Genomic DNA, 19,803 nt, shown 5'->3' on the forward strand with positions numbered 1-19,803 from the left:
CCGCCTGAACCCAAATCCCTGGCCCCCAGCTGCAGTCTGCCCCTCCCCACACCCCCAAGATCTGCACTGGAGGGAGCTGGGTTTGGTGTGGGGCTACTGGTCCCCTCCTCCCCAGACAGAGCCTGGCAGCGCCTGGGCAGAGGGCTGTGGGAGCTGAGGGCTTGTTCAGTCTGTCTTCTTGAGCACGTGGATGAAATAGCAGGGAATGTAGGCCTGGCCCGTCTTGTAAGGCTTGAAGTCACCCAGGACGCTGTGCTGGCACTTGCCCCCGAAGGCTGTTTGAAGCAACTCCGTAAAGGATGCCAGACAGTGAGGGTAGTAGGAGAGCCGGAACTTACTGCAACAGAGCCCCCGACCAACCATGAGGACTGGTGGTCTCAGCACCCTCACCCCGCCCCCCCCACCCGCCCTGCCTTGCCAGGTGGGTACCTCAAGTCAGGAGAACCGCTCTGGCCAGTCCCTGGCACCTGCACCGTGTAATCCAGGGTCACCATGTGGGCCTTGTTGTTCACCGTCAGCACTGACGTTGTGATGTCCTTGGTCAGGTCACTCTGCAGGTGGTGGTGCCAGCTGCGTTAGCCTCTGCAACTACCAGTGGGACCTGGACCCCAGTACCACACCTCCCTCTCTGGGCGGCCCCTCCCCCAGGGGCCCCACCTTATAGTAGATGTTCTTTCCTGGCGGTGCGCAGCCTGTGCTGAGGATGTGGTCGTAGTTGCGATGATCGATGATCAGCACACCCCCTGACCTCACCATGCTCGCGATGTTCTTCAGGGCCAGCCGGTGCTCACTCTGGTCCCCTGAACTCCGCCGGCCAGGGACAGAGAGGCTGCGTCTGCTCAGGGCCCCCAGCACCAGTCTCCCTCCCCTCTTTCTCCTCCCCAGGGGCCTGGAAAGGATATAGTTCAAAGCAGTGTCCATGCCCAAGGCCACGTCCTCTCTCACCTTTGCAGTCTGGCAAGTGGGCAAAACTGTTTCCAAGGCAGATGACAGCATCGAAGCCACCCCCTGGTGGCTGGGGCACATCTTTGTCCAGAGTCATCCAGTTGGCTTCTTCAATGACTGGGGGCCGGGAAGGGGAAGAGGGATCAGGGTGGCACCACGGTACCAGCAGTACCCACCTCCACCAAGTGGAGTCCTGCCTCAGTTTCCCCTTCAAGACACACCCAGGGACTCCCCATCCAGTCGGGGGAGGGGATCATTATGGACATGGAGGGTGAAGGGGAAGAGCGGCCCAGGGAGGAGGAAGCCATGGTTGAGAAGGAAGGCTCTGTGCTTACGGGGGAAAGACAAGACACTATAAACATAATTAAAACTAGCCCCTCATACTCAATACCTCATTCTGGTGCCTAAGCCTCCCTTTTCAGGGAGATGACAGTGGTTTCACTGTCTCCCTTGAGGAAAACAAAACACCCCACCACAGGAGCTAAAGGAGCCCAGGGCGGAGAGAACTGTGTCCTTGGTGGCTGGGCTGAGGGTGCCTGGCTGGACCCACGTACCCCATTTGTCAAAGGCAGGCTCGTGCCGCCGGTTCCAGCGCTCTTTAAGCGCATACTTCAGCATCTTGTCACTGGCATCCACGCTTGTCACACTGAAGCCCTCTTCCACCAGCATGATGGAGTCCACCCTGGGCAGGACCAGGGATGACAGGCAGAGAGGGGCAGTCAGGGGGGCCTGGGAAAGCAAGGAGGAGACCCTGTGCTGGACACTTCTGTCTCCTCTATATCCTGTCCCCAGCCTCTCTCCACTGACCTCAATTGACCTGGCAAATCTGTTGCTGAGAACCCGGTAGCAACTTTTCTTTTTTGTTTTAGCACCGAGTCAGGTATTCTACAGATGTGCATTAATCCTCGTGGCAATCCAGTAAGGTAGATGGTGTTATCCCCATTTGAGAGATGGGGCAAACTGAGGCTCCTGGAAGTCAGGTAACTTGAGCACAGGAGATAATATGGCATGATTTTTTTGTTTTTGTTTTTGGCCGGGCAACAAGGCTTGTGAGATCTCAGTTCCCCCACCAGGGGTTGAACCCCGGGCCCTCGACAGTGAAAGTGCAAAATCCTAACCACTAGGCCACCGGGGAACTCCCAGCATGGTGGTTCAGAGCACAGGTCAGACCCTAAACAACCTGGGTCCGCATCTTCTCTCCACCTTTACCTCTCTGAGGCCAAATTTCTACAGCTGTAAATGGATATCACTTCTTACCTCATGGGGTTTTGTGAGGATTTAAAAAACTGATGTATCAAAAGCACCTGGCACAGTACTTTGTTAGAGGCACATGTCGAACAAGTGTTAACGCTGCCGCGCTGGAGCCCGAACAGAGCTTACGTCGGTGTGGCCCCAAGGCCTGGCCCTTGCGCCGCCCTCCGGAACCCGCCTTCCCCACCCGATGTGCCCACACCCTCGCTCTCACCCTGGGTCTCCTGGGCCCGGTCCTGCCATCATCGGCCTCGCCCTGCCTGTTCTGCCTGGGCAAACACTCATTCCTGGCCCTGGCGTCGTGCCCCCGCCCGGCTCAGGGTCGGCGGAGGAGGCTGCCCTGACGTGCCCGGCCGTAGTCCTGCGATCAAGCTGCCCGGGCCGAGCCGACTCTGTCGCCCCAATGCCCCGGGTCCCCACTCACCCCGGTCCCCCGGCGCCCGCTCACCCGGGTCCCCACCCGCCACCCACTACCCGCTCCTGCTCACTCCGGTCCCCTGGCCCCTGCCCGGGCTCACCCAGTGCCGCAGGCCACATCGAGCACCCGCTGGCAGCCTTGCTGGCGCAGCAGCCCGAGCAGCCAGGCCTTGTACTCGTCGGTGCGGCTGCGGGTGTCCCCGATGTAGAGCTGCCACACGCGCGCCGCCTCTCCGTCCGCGTACTGGTCCGGGAGTCCTTCAGCCGCCACCCCCAGGGAGCGGGTCCGGTACACGCTGTCCACCATCCTGCGACGTGCGTGGCTCCGCTGCCACCGGCTCCGCATTTATAATACGGCCCCTGCCAAAGCTCCGGCTGCCCCACCTGCCCAATGGCAGGTGAGCGCGGGGACACGCCCCTGCTGGGCTCCGGGCCCGGGGCCGCGGCTGCCCGGGCCGCGGGGAGGGCGCTGCACGGCAATCCTAGACAAGCCCTTCTCGCCCGCCTGAAGATCCGGCCCTCTGGCCGATCCCTCGGCGGGAAGGGACCCTCCCAGACCCCTGCCCACTTAACCCAGGTCGCAGGAGGGCCCAGGAAGGGCCAGGAGAAAGGGGAGAAGTGAGAGTGCCCGCTCTACCCCCGCCCCAAGCTGGAAAGAAACTTTAAGTCCACAGAGATGGGCGCCCAGGGCTGGACCCTCTCCCTAGCAGGGAAAAAAAGGTATTCGAGTATCTAAAGAAGGACTGTCCAGGGACTTCCCTGGTGGCCCAGTGGTAAAGAATCCCCCTTACAATTCAGGGGACGCGGGTTCGATTCCTGGTCAGGGAAATAAGATCCCACATGCTGCAGGGCAACTAAGCCCACAACTACTGAGCTCGCGGGCCTCAACTAGAGACCGCTTGCTGCAAACTACAGAGCCCATACGTTCTGGAACCCGCACGCCACAACTAGAGAAGAGAAAACCCGCACGCCACAACCAGAGAGAAGCCCACACGCCACAATGAAAGACCCCGCATGCCTCAACAAAGATCCCACGTGCTGCAACTAAGACTGGAAGCAGACAATAAAATAAATAAAATAAATAAATCTTAAAAAAAAAAAAACCTGCCCAGCTGAAGGAGGGCCTGGTCAGCCAGGGAAGGAAGGAATGGGGAGTATCTGGGTAAATGCTGGCTTGGCCATTCAAGTCCAGGAGCAGTTCTGGCCCAAGGAATCATTCCACCCACCTGGGGGCAGGTGTTCCTCTGTCCTGTAGGTGAGGCATCATCAAGCTTTTTTTTGAGCTGCCTAAGGTGAAGTCTGGTTCCAATTCCTCTCCAACCAAGCGCCCTTCCAATGACCAACTGCCTTCCATGGAGGTGCCCACAGTGTGCGAAGTCCAGGGTCAGGGCTGGGAGTGCTTGGTGCTCTTGCTATCGTATTGCTCACTGTCACTTCATAAATCGGTCGTTTAGTTTGGTTACTGTACATCCATCCTTCCTCCCCAAAGCAGAAGGTCTCTTCCTGGGACAAGACCCTGGACTGAGGTGGATTCAGGAAAATGATGCCACCCAGGGAAGCCCAAGACAGCAAGAACAGCCTTCCCCACCTGTCTTTGTTCTTCTGGCTTCAGAAAAAGCAGAGGTATGGAATTTAGAACAAAGGAGCCTCCCCATCCCCTCCCCCTTTTACCATCTATAGAATCTGGGAGCTGGAGGAATCCCAAAGATATGTAATCATTCTTACCTTTCTATTTTTAGCACACAGACGACCTCAAATGGGCCTGCCCATGCCCAAGCAGTGGAGTCTGTGCTCACACTGACCCTACAGACAGGTCTTTGGCTACAGGCTTAGAAAGACACTGTACTGGGGAGTTTATAATATGATTTTTTAAAATAATATGAATGCTGATGGTAAACTTGGTTTTTTAAAAAAATATATAGGTTGTGAATAGCTTCTAAACGTACTCATCATTTCAAAGACAAGATTTTTGTCCTGAAGTTAGTAATTATTTGATTTCTTTCTCATCCAGAGGCATTTAAAAAAAAACGTCGAGATCACAGTACACATGGAATTGCATGGACCATTTTTCTTTTTCTTTTTTTTTTTTTTTTTGCTTTTAACTATCAAAAGCATATTTTCTTCTCTTGACCATAAATTACTTGGCCTTAAGCATTTTTTGGCTACACTGAGAGGATGTGCTGCAACTTGTTTACTCACTCCCCAAGCTCTGAACATTTAAGATGCTGCCACAATTTTTCAGAAGAGTGAACATGAGGATGGTTATGATGAAATTATTTTCCAAATGAAAGTTTTCTATTAATTGATGCTGTCACGCAAAACAAATGTTTGTTTCAACCTTCTCTACGTGAAGATAGTATTCACTGATATTTCATTGGGTAGAAAGTTGTATTTAATTGTTGTAATCTTCTTTAATTACCACCAAAATGTACCAAGTAATTGCAGTCCTTCATTGCTAGGTTGTTTGTCCATGTCTTCTACCCACTGAAATATATCAAAACCGCCTTTTGTTTTACTTGGTTACTCTATGTGAATTTTAGATAACCCAAACCCAAATTTAGATAACCCTGGGCCATGGAAGAGAAGGTCACAGAATATAAATCGATTTACAGTTTGACTTAGCTGAAAATAAGAATAGGTGATTTTTTTTTTTTTTAGAAATCAGCAAGCTTATTTATTTTATTTATTTATTTTTGGCTGTGTTGAGTCTTCGTTGCTGCACCTGGGCTTTCTCTAGTTGTGCTGAGCGGGAGCTACTCTTCGTTGTGGTGGGCCGGCTTCTCATTGTGGTGGCTTCTCCCGCTGCAGAGCACGGGCTCTAGGCGCGCGGGCCTCAGTAGTTGTGGCTTGCGGGCTCCAGAGCGCAGGCTCAGCAGCCGTGGAGCACGGGGCTTAGTTGCTCCGTAGCATGTGGGATCCTCCCGGACCAGGGCTCGAACCCATGTCCCCTGCATTGGCAGGCGGACTCCCAACCACTGTGCCACCAGGGAAGCCCTAGGTGATATTTTGTAAATGCAATGCTTATTATTTGCAACAGGCTGAAAAGACTAAATTCTTCATCCCCAAATGTATAATATGTTTGCAAAGAGATTTTAGGTTGGGAACATGGCTGCAACTGGACAAACTCCAAGGCTATACCTATTTGAGGACACATTAAAATCTTAGAATTATGAATTATGTATATACAATAACTACAAATGGAAGACATTCTGGCTGGTTTTGTTTTGATTCAGAACAGGTAGAAATACATTGCTCAGAGGAGGGCTGCCAATTTCCAAACTCTAGTCCAAGCCGCTGGAAAAAACTCTTCTCTGCTGATTATCTGTCCAGATTGACCATTGGGATGCCACCCACCCACATGAACTCTGCTAGCAGATTTATTACAATGGATCCTTTTTTAGCCTTTTCAATATATGATATGACTCATCTGCTTTAATAAAGCCTCATCAAATGAGTATAAAATTGGTCCCTATATTGGTGGGTTATAACACTGATTAATGGTGGCTATATTACTTTTCTTTCTTTCTTTTTTTTTTTTTTTTACATTTTTGGCTGCATGGCATGTGGGATCTTAGTTCCTGGACCAGGGATGGAACCCGCACCCCCTGTGGTGGAAGTGCGGAGTCTTAACCACTGGACCGCCAGGGAATTCCCACACCTGGCTTTTTGAGTGTCTTGTTTTGTTTTGTTTTTCGGACAGAGAACCTTTTCTATTTTAGAAAAGTAATGATGGTAGGAGATGTTGCCACCCCTGGAGCTGGTGATGGGGTTGGCCCACTTCTCAGGTCTCAATGTGCAGCTACATCTCCTGTAGAGAATCACACCCATTTTAGCAGAAGTTTAAGCTCTGTTGGCCTGTATAAACTTGATAGATGGAGAGTACACTTTTAAAGAAAGAATGAGTAAAATCGGATTCCTCTTAAAGAAATTGTAAAGAGAAGCCAGCTCTTGAGGGCAACGTTAAAGGTCAAGCTGCCTTTAAGCTATACACAACTGTAAACTTTGAAAGGGGAGAAAAACTTGAAGGTTAATTCACTCCTAACTGCATGTCCAACCTTAAACTCTGAGGACATAAATAGACTAGTGGACAGCAGCTGGTCTGCTTTCTAGAAGAGAGAGCCATGTCTAAGGGGAGGATGGTGGATGAGCCAACCAGCTATGGCTGCAAGATTCTATGGCATGGAGGCTATGCCCCGGGGCACTGAAGCCATTCCATCTGGGTTCAAAACCTGGCTGGGCCACTTCCTAAATGTGTGACCTGGGCAAGTTGTATAACCTTTCTGTGCTCCATTCATTCAACAGATATTAAGCAGCTACTCTTGGAATTCCCTGGCATTCCAGGGGTTAGGACTCTGAGCTTTCACTGCCGAGGGCCCGGGTTCAATCCCTGGTCTGGGAACTAAGATCCCACAAGCCCTGTGGTATGGCCGGCGGTGGGGGGGAAAGCAGCTACTCTGTGCCAGGCACCGCTGTACTAAGCACTGGGAATATAGCAGTGAACAAAGTAGACAAAAATCCCTGTTCTTTTTGTAGGGTGTGTGGGGGATGTTTCTGGAGTGATGGTAATAATGTTTCACAATCTGCATGCTGGTGACTTTGGTGTTCAGCTTGTAAAAATTCATTGAGCTTACACTTATGTGTACTTTTCTGTATATTTTACTTTGATAACGTGTTTAAAAATCCATGGCCTTGTGTGGATCACAGCTGTATTAAATGAGTTAACTAAAGCATGTAGAGCTGTGCTTGCCACATAGTAATATGCACTCAAAAAACAGTGGCTACTATTATTATTCCAGTGAAGTTTCTTAATAGTGCAAACCAGGCCATCAGTGGATGTTCAAGAGGGATTCAGCTGGCCCTTCTGCTAGGATTAGTACAGAGTCCTTCCACAAACCAGTTAGGCATGGACCATGCACCTATCACGAAAAAATGTGTTTTTCTTTCAAGATCAAAGATATGAAGAATTTTGTTCGTACCTGTGAACTAAAGTGATTTAGGGCTGCTGTGCACATGTGGACAAGTTGTGAACTGCACAAGGTGTCCTTATTTAAAGGGCTTCCATTCAAACTGCAAACCTCATGGGCTTGTATACTTATTATCATTTTCTGGCAGGAATTCTGGCAGTCAAGTGTCTTATTCTAACAAAACTTTTATTAAAACAACTTTCTGACAGATGGGAGTCAAAGGTGTGAAAAGCACCACTTTCCAACTTGTGAAAAGATGTTGCATGAAAATACCACCCAGGAACTTGGAAATAGAGGAGCCTGCCTCCTAGGAGCTGTTCCTTAAAACGAATACACAGAGGCCCCGATGCAGCCACTTCTGAGGCTACTGAACCCCAACCCCTGAGACTTGACTGTCATTGAACTGGAACAAACTGGCCTTGTGGTTTGTCCATCAGCCTTTGTGGTTCTGGATGATTAAAGTCTCCAAAAGAGAGACAGATCCCCTCTGGGGTTCTGATAATTCATGTTTCTGAGGACAAGACTTCCTTCCAGTGTGGCTTCATTGAGGTCTTGGCCCCTCTTAGCACAACACCCGAATTTCTCCTGGTGGAGTGGGTTCCAGCTGGCCTCATCTTAGGACCCACACAGACTCCTAGATCCCCAACCCAGCAAGTCTGAGGGGGGCCCATCTGTATGTTTAACAAGCATCCAAGTGACTCTCATGTCCAGGTGAGGGTAGGAGACCCCGTTCTAATTGGGTTTCTAACAAAGGGACTGAAATCAGGTTCACTAGAGCTCAGCCAGACCCCTCACCTTATGGGAAAGTGGGAGGCAGTACTCCAGTTCAGAAAGGCTTGTGTGTGTGGTGGGGAGAGGAAAAGAAAAACCTGGGAAGCCAGATCCTGCCTTCTTTCTTTTCTAGGCTGGGCCAGGGCGAAGCTGCCTGCTGGGATGGGTGCGTGGAGAGCTAGTGAGTGTGCAACATGCCTGGCCTTGTGGGGAATGGGGGGCAAGTGAGGGCACTCATCCTGCAGCAGCCACAGGTCAAAGAGCAAAGCAGTCACAGCGCTGCCCTCCCTCTGGTCTGGGCCTAGGCCTGGGATTGGGCCCCTGGGCCAACACCCCAGTAAGGGGATAGGTCTTTGTCTCATCCTATTCTAAGGACAGTGAAGCTCTGGGGACAGACCTAAGCCAAGTATTGAAGTGCTGTGGGTTAGTGACAGGATAGGGGTGGTCAGAGACTGTCCACCAAATCCTAGACAGTCCAGGGGCCTGCAAATGGTTCCCCAGCCCTGGGTTCCAATCCCGGACCCCCGCAGTCACCTCCTATGCTCAGACCAGAGTCCAGGATGGGACCACGGTCTAGGCTGGAATCTCTGCCCATAGCCCCTTCAACAGGCGCCAGTATCAGCGCTGGAGATGGGGAGGGGGGCGCTAGACTAAAAAGTATCGTCCTCCAAGGGCCTGTTCTAAGCCTCATGGGCCAGAGAAGCAGCTTCCAATTTGCTCCACTCTCTATGGCCTTGGTGTTCCCAGCCCTGGGGAGGGGGGAGGGGCTGAGCCCCAGTTGTGGGGACCCCAGAGCCTTTTTGCCAGAAGCTGGGAAAATCCTTCTGGGGCACCTCAGCAGTGACCCCTCCTACCTGCTGGGCCCAGCCTGGAGTGTGAGGGAGACTGGGTGCGGGTGCTCAGGGGATGTGGTGTGGGCGCAGCGCTGGCGGGAACCTCCACCCTTCTCTCCTTTCTAGAAGCAGGGGTTGCGTCCTATTTTCCTTCTAAAAGAGACTTGTTGGTGGGCATGGGTTACGGGCAAGAAACCAAACCAGTTCAATGCGAATCACATGGCCGATGCCAGGTGTTGGGAGAGGGGCCCTGGGGCTGCGGGAATACAGTGGGCTGGGGTCTCAAAGCCAGGGTCCGCGTGCAGCTGTGCCACTGTCAACAGGACTTCGAGCGTGTCCTGTGACTTGAGCCTCAGTTCCCTCTTCTACAAAACGGGGCTAACAGCACCCACCCGAGTGCACTGCAGGGTTAAAGCACTGAGTACTCGCAGCTGTCACCACTAATGCTTCTGACCCACCACAGATCTCTGCCTTCAGGACAGACAGGGAGGTGCCGGAGCCTCCCATCCCTTCTCCCCAGAGGCCAGCCTTCCTGTTTCTCCCCTACTCCCAGAGAATATGGTGCAACCAGCTGTTCTGGGGGGACTGGGGGGTGTCCTCCCTCCCCTGCGGGCTCCGGGCACAACAGCTGGGAAGCATGGAGTGGTCAGGTGTGGTCATCAGGGAACAAGGTTCAAGACCAACAGGCAGGGCCAGGCGGAGGTAGAGACGAGGGGCGGGAGCTGGTGGGGTCACTGGCGTACACCTTACACAACCAACGGGAAGGCCTTGGTGGCGGGGAGAGGAGAGGCGGGAGGGAGGGAAGGAATGAGGGCAGCCAGGTGCCAGGGCACAAGTGAGGCCCCTCCCGGCCTGGGGGGCTCGGGGAGACCAAGAGCAGCTGAGGGGCAGCACCGGAGCACTGTGCCTGGCCCCACCGCATACCCAAGGCTCACCCCTCGCCCCAGCCCCCCCGGGCCCTCCCTGCACTTGCTTTCCCCACAGTCAGCAGGTTCGGCCTCAGTGATGGGAGGATGGGAACAGCCTCCCATCCTCAGCCCCCAAGGCTGGAAGGTGAGGGGCAGGGAAGAGCCACAGGGGGCTCCAGGCCCCTCTGAGGGGCTGAAAAGGACTCAGAAATCCAACGGAAAAAGGCCGAAAGGTTTTTACTCTGTGAGCCCTGGGCAGGGCCAGGCAGAGTGCAAGGTGTCCACAGGAGGGGTGGGTGCAGAGAGGAGGAGCTGGGGCCTCAGTCTTGCTTCCCGGTGTCAGTGCCGGAGGAGCGAGGGCGTGCGGGGCTCTGGAGCCCCAGTCCCGGGGCCCAGCTCAACACCTGCCTGCCCGAGTTCACACTGGAGTCCTGGGCAGTCCTGAGAGCGCAGAGCCCACCTGAAGTCTGGGTCAGGAGAGGAACGCTGGGCAGAGGGAAAAGGCCAGCCTGGGCTGCCTGCAGCTGATCTGAGTTCTTCCAGGGCTGGAGTCCGTCTGTGGCAGAAGAGGCGCAGCCCAGGCAGGCACAGCTGAAGCCCGGTGCCGCTCTGTCTGCCAGAGGCAGGGCCCAGATCCTTCAGCTCCCAGGTCAGGGCTCTGGGTCAGCAGGAGCGCTGAGTTAGGCTCAGAGCTCCTCGGGGGGGCCGCGGGTGAGGGGGGAAGCCTTCTGGATGCCCTCGTCCTCCTCGGGGCTGGGGTCTCCCTCGAGGCCACCCAGCTCCTTCCTCTGTTTGCTGCCACCGCTGCTGCCACCCGAGGCCTTGGCCCTGCTGCTCTTCTTGGATTTCTTGCCCCCCAGGGCGGCTGTGTCCCCCTTCTTGCCAGACCACCGCTCTGCCAGGCAGCCTGGGGCAAGGAGGAGAGACACCGTCAACAGATGGCTTTGCTGGGTGAGGAGAACTGGCTGCGGAGCCACTGGGGGCGGCGACTGGAACGGGTCCCAGCTCTGCCTTGCTGTGGCCCCAGGCCCGTTTTGGGGCATCTGAGGCATCCGCACGTTACTCTGCACCGGGCATGTCAGGCCTTGACCCCACCCTGTCCCATCCAGCTCCCTGAGGACAGATGCTACGATGCCCCCACTTCTTATTTCTTTTCCGTCCTCCCCCTACCCACGTCCCCTGAGGGGGAGGCAAACAACACGATCGAGGGCCAACATGCCCTCAGACTCACTGGTATCCTTGCCCTTCAGCACGTGATTGGCGCAGAGGAACTGAGTCAGGTCCTCTTCCTGGTGGTTCCTGTACCAGTCCTCGATCACCTCCTCAAACTCCTCCACCAGCACGTCACACTGTTAACCACAACGCCTCGCGTTGGCAAAGCCTGGCGCCGACTTCTCCCCGAGGAGCCCAGCCGAGCCCCGCCGCCCACCAGGCTGGTGGCTGATTCCCGAGGAGGCTGCAGCCAGAGGGGTGAAACGACTTGACCACGGTCCCCCGGCTCCTGGTGGCCTTCCTCAGCCGAGGACCCCCCACCACCCAGCTCTGTGGGGCACAGCTGGCCTCTGAGGGCCGAGGGGTCCGTACCTGCTTCTTGAGGTCAGCCACCTCCGCAGAGGTCTCGTTCCACAGCTCGTAGGGGATGTCCATCACCACCTTGACCCCTTTGTGCACCAGGTTGTGTAGCGTCTCAAAGGTCTCCGACATGCCCTGGAAGAGGCGACCGGACATGAGAGGCAGAGACCCTTCCTCTCCCTGCCTCCTCCTCTCCCGGTGGAGCTGGAGGCCCAAGGACCCAGTTGGAAGTCAAGACCCCCTATAGCTTCTCACACTTGTCCTGACCTTCCCCTCCCCTCTTTGAGGCCTGCATCCCACAACCCCTCCACACACACGCCCTGTCCCGCCTCCCCACACTCCTCCTTTCCAAAAGGTCTGCTGGGGCTTCCCTGGTGGCGCAGTGGTTAGGAATCTGCCTGCCAATGCAGGGGACACGGGTTCAAGCCCTGGTCTGGGAAGATACCACATGCCATGGAGCAACTAAGCCCATGTGCCACAACTACTGAGCCTGTGCTCTAGAGCCCATGCTCCGCAACAAGAGAAGCCACCGCAATGAGAAACTGGCACACCGCAATGAAGAGTAGCCCCCGCTCGCTGCAACTAGAGAAAGCCCATGTGCATCAACGAAGACCCAACACAGATAAAAATAAATAAATTTATTTAAAAACCCAAAAACCAAAAAAGTCTGCTGTTGCCCTCAGGCCCTTTGGACAAATACTCCTTTTCCAGGAAATAAGTTGGTCTTGGCTCCTTCCTCTCATTGTGGCCTCCCCCATATCCAGGCCCACTCCCTGCTTCGGTTCTTCCTATGGCTTGTGTCTTTCCTTGAGGGGAAGAGGCACAGGCGAAGCAGGGAGGACTCTTGGTTGCATAAAAAATATTCTTCTCCACGGAGACAACACACTATCTATTTCTCCTCTGTCTTTCCAGAGATCATGCACGTGACTAGAAGCAAATATACACACAAATATATCCTCTCTTCCACCCCCACTTTTTACACAAGCAGCAGTATGTATCATACACACCATTCGGCACCTTGCCTTTTTCACTTAATAATATACTTTGGAGATGATCTTAGTTCAGTTCATAAAAAGCTATCTCATTCTTCGTTTTACACTTTGCAAAATGGCCTACTGAACGGCCACACTGATTTATTTAACCACTGGTGAATGGTTAGGTTGGTTCTAATTTTTTTGCTATGGAAAATAATGTTAAACATTTTTACATTAAACATGGATTTATTACCAAGTACAACATTAACACCAATTATAAAGATAAAATCTAAGACTTCTGTGGTTTGATACTATTCATCTAGGTTTCCCAGGGGTTTCTGATGGATCTCCTTTGCTATAAGGGTACTTAGGTGGAGAAATGTGGGAGACAACTCTCCTACCAAACATGGAAGATGCAGAGACAAAGAAACGTGGGCCTTGTTGCAAGAAAGCTCATTCTCCAGGGAGAGAAGCATTCGTGTACACAGTAAGCACAATAAATGTCACAAAGGCACCATGATGGAGGTCCAGGTAGGGGCCCTGTGGGCCCAGAGGAGGGACGTGGCAGTCACCGCCCCCCGAGTCTTCTGACATCTCCTCTAAACCCTCACAATTCGGCACAGCCCGAGTTCTCTCTGTGCAAGTGCTTAGGCCTCCGAGGGGGCTGCCACCCGGGAGCATTTCTATCTGGGGCTGAGGCAAGACCCCAGTGGGCAGGCCCAGACCATCAGGGATGTGCCCACTGCCACTGAAAAGTCAGGCTGCTCAGAAGGGGAGGGGTGCCAACAGCAACGGATGAAGAATGGGGAGAGACCGAGGAGGGATGCTCCCAGGGCACGATCTTCCAGTGGCACCCAGACCAGCAGACACACTTAAACATGCAGCCTGGCCCCGGTGGGGATGAAGGGCCAGCACAAACCCAACCTTGGCAAATCGGTTGCTGCCAGTCCTCTCCTTGTGTAGACTGTAGTCCAGGAGCCGCTTGCAAATGGTCTCAGTGACTTCGATTAACCGTAAGTCCCTGCCAAGATAGCAGCACGAGAGGGCCTGAGTGCCCCTCCTCACCCCGGTGGAGTAGTGGTCTGTCCCTCCAGCCCTGCCACCCCAACATCTGCACATCTCACCAACGGGAAGGCAGAGCTGGAAGGAAGATAGGTCACCTGTGGGGGGGGGGGCTCTGAAATGCCGGAACACAGACCAGAGAGACACACTTTTAACAGCTCTACGGGAAGGAAGTTTTGTTTTGTTTTGTTTTAATAAAGCTAAATGATTCAGTATATTTTTAAAAAATAAAGCAAAATGTATTAAAATTTGATGTTAGGATATCACTTCATTTTGAAAGGATGATCATAGCTGATGGAAGTGTTTTTTGGTTTGTTTTTAATATTTATACCTGGCAAAGTTAAAAGTTGGTAATCTTTTTTTTTTTTTCCTTAGGCCACGCTGTGAGGGTTGCAGGATCTTAGTTTCCTGACCAGGGATTGAACCCAGGCCATGGCAGTGAAAGCTCCCAGTCCTAACTACTGGACCGCCAGGGAATTCCCCAGTAATCCTATATTTAAAAAAATTAATCCGTAAAATCCAAGAGCCTGGGAATCACTGATAAGGTCCAACAGTCTTGCTTTTACAGATGAGGAATGTGAAGCCCAGAGGCATTCAGGGATTTACGGAGGCCACACAATGGGGGTAGAACCAGTGGGCAAACTTAGGTCTCAGAGCTGCCTCCCTTTGGTGGGTCTGCCTAGCCAGAAGGGAGAAGGGAACTTCAAGCTGCTGATGCCTCGAGGAAAAAGCAGACCAGGCCAGTGCCCCCCTCCCTACCACTTCACTTACGACTTGGTGTATTTGACTCCTGAGGTCTTCCGGTCCAGGATGCCATAGCCCATGTCAATCACTTCCTTGGTCTTGCCAGTTTCCTCAAAGGCTGACTTCAACTCCACTGCGACATATTTACACACTGGGGGAAGGAGACACAGCACAGCCTACTGAGTGCATCTGAGCCTTTGACGGGAGCTGGCTCCCAGCAAAACAGACCCAAGTGGACGCCTCTCCCAGACTGGGTGGAGTCAATGCTTGGAGCACAGAAAGGAGTTAGCACCAGACCACCAAATGGAGCTCAGTAGGGGAAAGCGGGCTCCAAGATCCACTGCCCCCTGTCCACACTTGGCCCTTATTCCTACTGGCTTCATTTCTCCCAGCTCCTTCCTGCTCCCCACACCCACAATCATTTATTTTACTTAAAAAATTTTCAAACATATAGAAAAGCTGAAATGCTGAAAGAGTACAATGAATAACTATATACCTTCCACTCACAGTCAACAGTTGTTAGTAAAAACAAAAAAACAGTCGTTAGTGATTTATCACTGTCTCCCCAATATATAATATAAAGCAATGTGATAATAATAGATATCAACAATATACACATTGTTTTTGCTAAATCATTCTGAAAGTAAGTAGACTTACATCACTCCTAAACAAGTCATCACGCATCTCTTGAGAACAAGGACCTTCTCCTACCTAACCATAAAAATCACCATACTTGGAAGATTAACAACAATTCCAATATCATCTAATACTCAGTCCACATTCAAATTTCCCCAGTTGCTCTCCAAATGTCTTTTTAAAATCTTTTATTAAAAATTTTTTTAAATTAATTAATTTATTTTTGTCTGTGTTGGGTCTTCTTTGCTTCACACTGGCTTTCTCTAGTTGCGGTGGGCGGGGGCTACTCTTCGTTGCGGTGCGCGGGCTTCTCACTGCAGCGGCTTCTCTTGTTGCAGAGCACGGGCTCTAGGCTCACGGGCTTCAGTAGTTGTGGCATGCGGGCTCAGCAGTCGTGGCTCACAGGCTCTAGAGCACAGGCTCAGTAGTTGCGGTGCACAGGTTTAGCTGCTCCATGGCATGTGGGATCTTCCTGGACCAGGGCTCAAACTCGTGTCCCCTGCATTGGCAGGTGGGTTCTTAACCACTGTGCCACCAGGGAAGCCTCCCCAAAATGTCTTTCATGGCTGTTTTATTTCTTGATTTCATGTTGTTCCAACACGAGCACTCTATTCCTACCAAGTTAATTTGCTCCATTCCCCCCACAGGCCTGTTTCTACTGTTTTTGTTCATTTATTTTCACATTTCCTCTTACGCTTCCTCGAACAGTTATTAAGCAAATCCTGTGTGTCAGGCACTGCCTGGGAATACACAGACAGAAACAAGGTCCCTCCCTTCCAGATACTCAGTCTAATGGAGAAGAGAGAAGTGTAAACAAATAATTACCATTGCATAAGGAGTGCTAGCACTGAAAGTGGGCAGTGCCTGGGGCTTCAGGAAAGTGCATGATGTCCCCCTTCAGGGGTTGTCTGTCCATTCTCCTAACCTCACCTTAAAAACCTCCTCCCCCAGGAAGCCCTTCTGGATGAATACCACCTGCTCTTGATTTCATTCTGAGACTCTGTAGGATCCATGCTCTCACTAAGGGCCTCCGTCATCTCATGTGTCTCTCTGATTCGACTACAAGGGCACTCAAAATGAGGATAATGTACTGGATTTTTTTCTTTATTCCCCTAGTCTTGAACTTTGTATGTGTTGGATACTTGATAAACATTGCTCACAGAGACTGTGCTGGTGCTCGAGCAGCTTCTGATGTCTCCGAGTGGAACATGGTCTGCAGGCTAAATGCCATCAGCGTTGTTATAACACCAACAGCAGAGTTGGGGAGGAAACCAACTTACTACTGAAACAAATAAATCCCCTGCAGGCTTGTTTGGTGAAATTTTATAACATGTGCATTAATAGATGGCTTGGAGAACTTGGAACACATGAAAATTACAAAATGTAAGCCAGTGACCTCAGAGTCTGCAATTAATTGAGGGTGTCTCACCTCCCTGGCTCTCCATCCAGGACGATCTGGGCTCCCTCCTCTCTTCTGTCCTGTACTGTGTGCAAGCTCATCATTTTTATGGCTCCTGTGCCCCCCTCTTCCACACCCTCAACATGCACTATGCCAGGCCCCGGAGGTTGGAACCCATCAACTCATCTCTCTTATACCCATCAACCACAACCTTGCTGCCCAACTCTTCCAAACCTTACCTCTTCAAGACCCCGTCTGGGGGTCACATCCAGAGCCAGACTTGGAGGAGACCCATGGCACAGACCCCAGATCCTCATGGACATCCACCCACTTTTTTCTGGGCAGGTTCTCCTTCCTCTGTGCCAAGGCCTCTTCCACTCAGGCTACTGAGCCAGGAGGCAGGATTTGTTGGCCAGATAGTCAGCATTTAATATCAAAGATGTCACAGTGGTAAGTAAAAGTAAATATACATGATTAAGAGGAGCCAAAGGGTTGGAGTTTGCCAAGCCATCCTATGACTGAAAATCCCTTTAAAATTATTTGTATTAATTACCTACAAAATCAGGTTGGACTAGAATGATCTAAAGATCTTTGCCAGCTCTGTGCTATTTTGAGTCTTAGGAAAAGAAATGTGAGCTTCTTAGGCTATGAGAATAATAAGAGAAACAGTAAGGGCTCTTTGGTATTAGAATAAGATAGGAAATGAGAAGGGGAACTGAAACTCCCAAAAGATGTTGGCTATGACTAAAAGAAGAGTGAAAGGAAGGCATCATAACCCTCTGACTGTCTATTCAAGGCAGTAAGGGAGAAAGTAGAGGCTAGAATCCACATTGGGAGGCCCACCAGTGAGGTCAGCTCATCTCTGAAGCATCTCACCTTTAATCTCTCAAACAAAAAGATTACGCCTTCCAAACTACTCCCACTTCCCAGTGCTTGGGGAACCTCTGGCCGACTGTACGCTTTGTATTAGGATGCAACAGATTTATAGCCAACTTTCGCGGGGGGCTGGGGTTAGGGAGGGGAAAAGGAAGGAGTGGGTGTAAAGCCCTGAGGAGGAAACAGAAATGGAGAGGGGAGGGAAAAAAAGGTAGGCCCTTCGCAGTCCTGAATCGCTGGTTTGTGTGCTGGCGCTATTTTCTCTCTTTCCCACGCCCTCTCCTTCTCTCTCTCTCCAGTGCCACACCTTGGGAAGCCTTTGGGATTTACTCTTTTCCCATATTCCTAAAATCTTCCTCCCTCAGGAAGTTCCCCCAAGCTCTCTTCTTCTCCTAAAGTGACCCCTTTGGGCTCAGACCCTCCTCCCCCCTCCACACACCCACAGCACCCCCACCCCCCTTCACTCATACTTATTCCAAATACAACTACTGGCTGCCTACTAGGCACTGTGTGAATAGCTATCTGAGTCAAGGTCGCTGCCCTCAAGGAGCTCACAGCTAGTGGGGGAGACTTCCAGTGACACAAAGTAGGTTGCGGTGAGGGCACAAAGGGAGCGTCTCAAGCTCTTCTTCCCCCAAGACCAGTCATATGGATCTTTTCAGTTCCTCAAACTTGTCCTTTGCTTGTAGGCCTCTCCATCTGTGGCTTCGCTTCTCTTCACCCGGCTAACTCCTAATCGTTCAGGGCTTCCTGGACGTAGCCTTTCCCCCCATCTCTGGGCTAGATTTAGATGTTCCTCACCCAGCCCCCAAAGTTCTGTGCCTCCCTTATCACGGCATCTACTACCCCGATTATAAGTGCTTGTTTTCACCGATTTCTGAGCTCCAAGTGCACTGAGACCTGAACTCTCGCCCGCCCCTGTGTCCCCAACGTCCAGCACAGGGCCAGGCACATACCAGGGTCAGGGAGTGGAGACCCGCTGGAGAGCCCAGGACCTTCGATCCCCCGACGCTTCTCCGCAAGCCCCGCCCCCTCACCTTCGCATTTGCTGGGCAGTCGAACCCAGTCGGTCTCCTCTGCTCGCGCCTGCCTCGGGCCCAGCTCCGGGGCCGCCAGGAGTAGCAGCAGCAGCAATAGCAAAGGGAGAAGCAGAAGACAGCGGGGCCTGGGCCCGGGCCGGGGCGGGGACGCGGGCTCAGGTAATAGCTCCATGGCCCAGCCGGACCCGACCCGAGCGGACCCGGCTGCGCTTCCTCCGGCTGCGCGAGCTAGGCAGCTTCCCGGAGCCGCTTCCGGGACTGCACACGTGCCTCAGCGTAACCAGGCCAACGGGGAGCCCCCCGCCCTCGCCTGCTCCCGCTTCAGGCCGCCTCGTCCGGCCCCCAGAGCCGACCGAGGCCCGCGGACTAGTCAGCCAATGGGCTTTTCGGGGTTTGCCTTCTAGCGAAAGGGAGGACGATCTTTTTTCGTCCTCGGCCAATGAGAGAGTGGATGGTGCCCTCAGTGACCTATGGCAACATCTTTTCCCATCCCATAACGGAGGCTCTGGGAGGGGCTGGAGGATCAGGGCTAGGGGAGAGGAAGCAGCGCCCTGGTCCTGAAAGGTATGGGAAAGACAGTCTTCACTGCCTTCGCCACCTCCTTGCACGTCGCTTCTCCCCTGGGGTCATTATGAAGCTAGTACTTACTGAGAACCAGTTTTTAAATTTTATTATTATTATTGCTGCTGTTGTTATTGTTCTAATTGCCAGTCACTCTAGTAGGCGCTGTGGATGAGACCTGGACGATTCAAAGAGTCCCCAGCCTTCAATCAGCTTTCTTAGGGCCCAGTAACCCTAGATTTGTCCCAGTGAGAACTAGAACAAATAATTTCCTCTCTGAGCCTCAGCTTTTATCTGTATGATGACAAAGTGATCCTCCTAGCTGCTGTTCAAGACTTGCCTGTTCCTGTGACGCTCAAAGGGGTTAATAGAATTAAAGCTTATTGAGCAGATTGTAAAAAGTTCATGCAATAATTTTCTTTTTAGTGTGTAATCTGGCTCCCTTTTCTGGCCTATTGTTTATTTCTTTGGATTCTGAGCTCCCACAAGGCAGGGACTTGGCTAATGAATGATTGATTTCCCTTCCATCTCCCCAGCAACAGGGTGCGTAGCACAAGGAGTTGCTGAGTGAAACCCCCTTGTGCTGTGTCATCAAGAGGAGGACTCTCTGGGTCTTTGGGGCTGCTTCAGGCTGCCCCTGAGCTCAGTGTTCTATGGACACGCACAGACCAAGGCTGGCTTCTCTGGGAGGTTGTCTGCAAATTCCATTTTTGTCCATAAATCTGTATTTCCCAGTGCCTCTTGTTTCCTTCCTAGAGGTTGGATATTTATGCTATTTTATAAAGACTTTAAAGGACTGATGCTCAGTCCATTGACTTGTCATTTCCTGATCTTAGTTTCTTTTTTTAAA

General features: G+C 52.1%; 2 protein-coding genes across 3 annotated transcripts; both read right to left on the bottom strand.

Moving 5' to 3' along the window:
- Positions 1–165: 165 nt before the first annotated feature.
- GNMT (glycine N-methyltransferase) lies at positions 166–2,959 on the bottom strand. Of its 2 annotated transcripts, none has more exons than XM_060110039.1 (6): positions 2,715–2,959; positions 1,500–1,627; positions 946–1,062; positions 658–800; positions 430–551; positions 166–337 (listed from the first exon to the last, which is right to left on the bottom strand). In XM_060110039.1, the coding sequence occupies exons 1-6, from the start codon at positions 2,957–2,959 to the stop codon at positions 166–168; spliced, it is 927 nt and encodes a 308-aa protein (XP_059966022.1). The 2 variants fall into 2 exon arrangements, with proteins under 2 accessions (XP_059966022.1, XP_059966023.1); XM_060110040.1 differs by having other exon boundaries at positions 658–743; positions 2,715–2,920.
- Positions 2,960–10,676: 7,717 nt separating this feature from the next.
- Positions 10,677–18,746, bottom strand: CNPY3 (canopy FGF signaling regulator 3). Its single transcript, XM_060110037.1, has 6 exons — positions 18,390–18,746; positions 14,469–14,592; positions 13,560–13,656; positions 11,674–11,796; positions 11,321–11,438; positions 10,677–10,996 (listed from the first exon to the last, which is right to left on the bottom strand). Exons 1-6 carry the CDS (start codon positions 18,562–18,564, stop codon positions 10,776–10,778), a joined length of 858 nt encoding a protein of 285 aa, XP_059966020.1. The 5' UTR covers positions 18,565–18,746; the 3' UTR covers positions 10,677–10,775.
- Positions 18,747–19,803: the final 1,057 nt, after the last annotated feature.

This window comes from Mesoplodon densirostris, chromosome 10, assembly GCF_025265405.1.
Source record: "Mesoplodon densirostris isolate mMesDen1 chromosome 10, mMesDen1 primary haplotype, whole genome shotgun sequence".
NCBI lineage: Eukaryota > Metazoa > Chordata > Mammalia > Artiodactyla > Ziphiidae > Mesoplodon > Mesoplodon densirostris.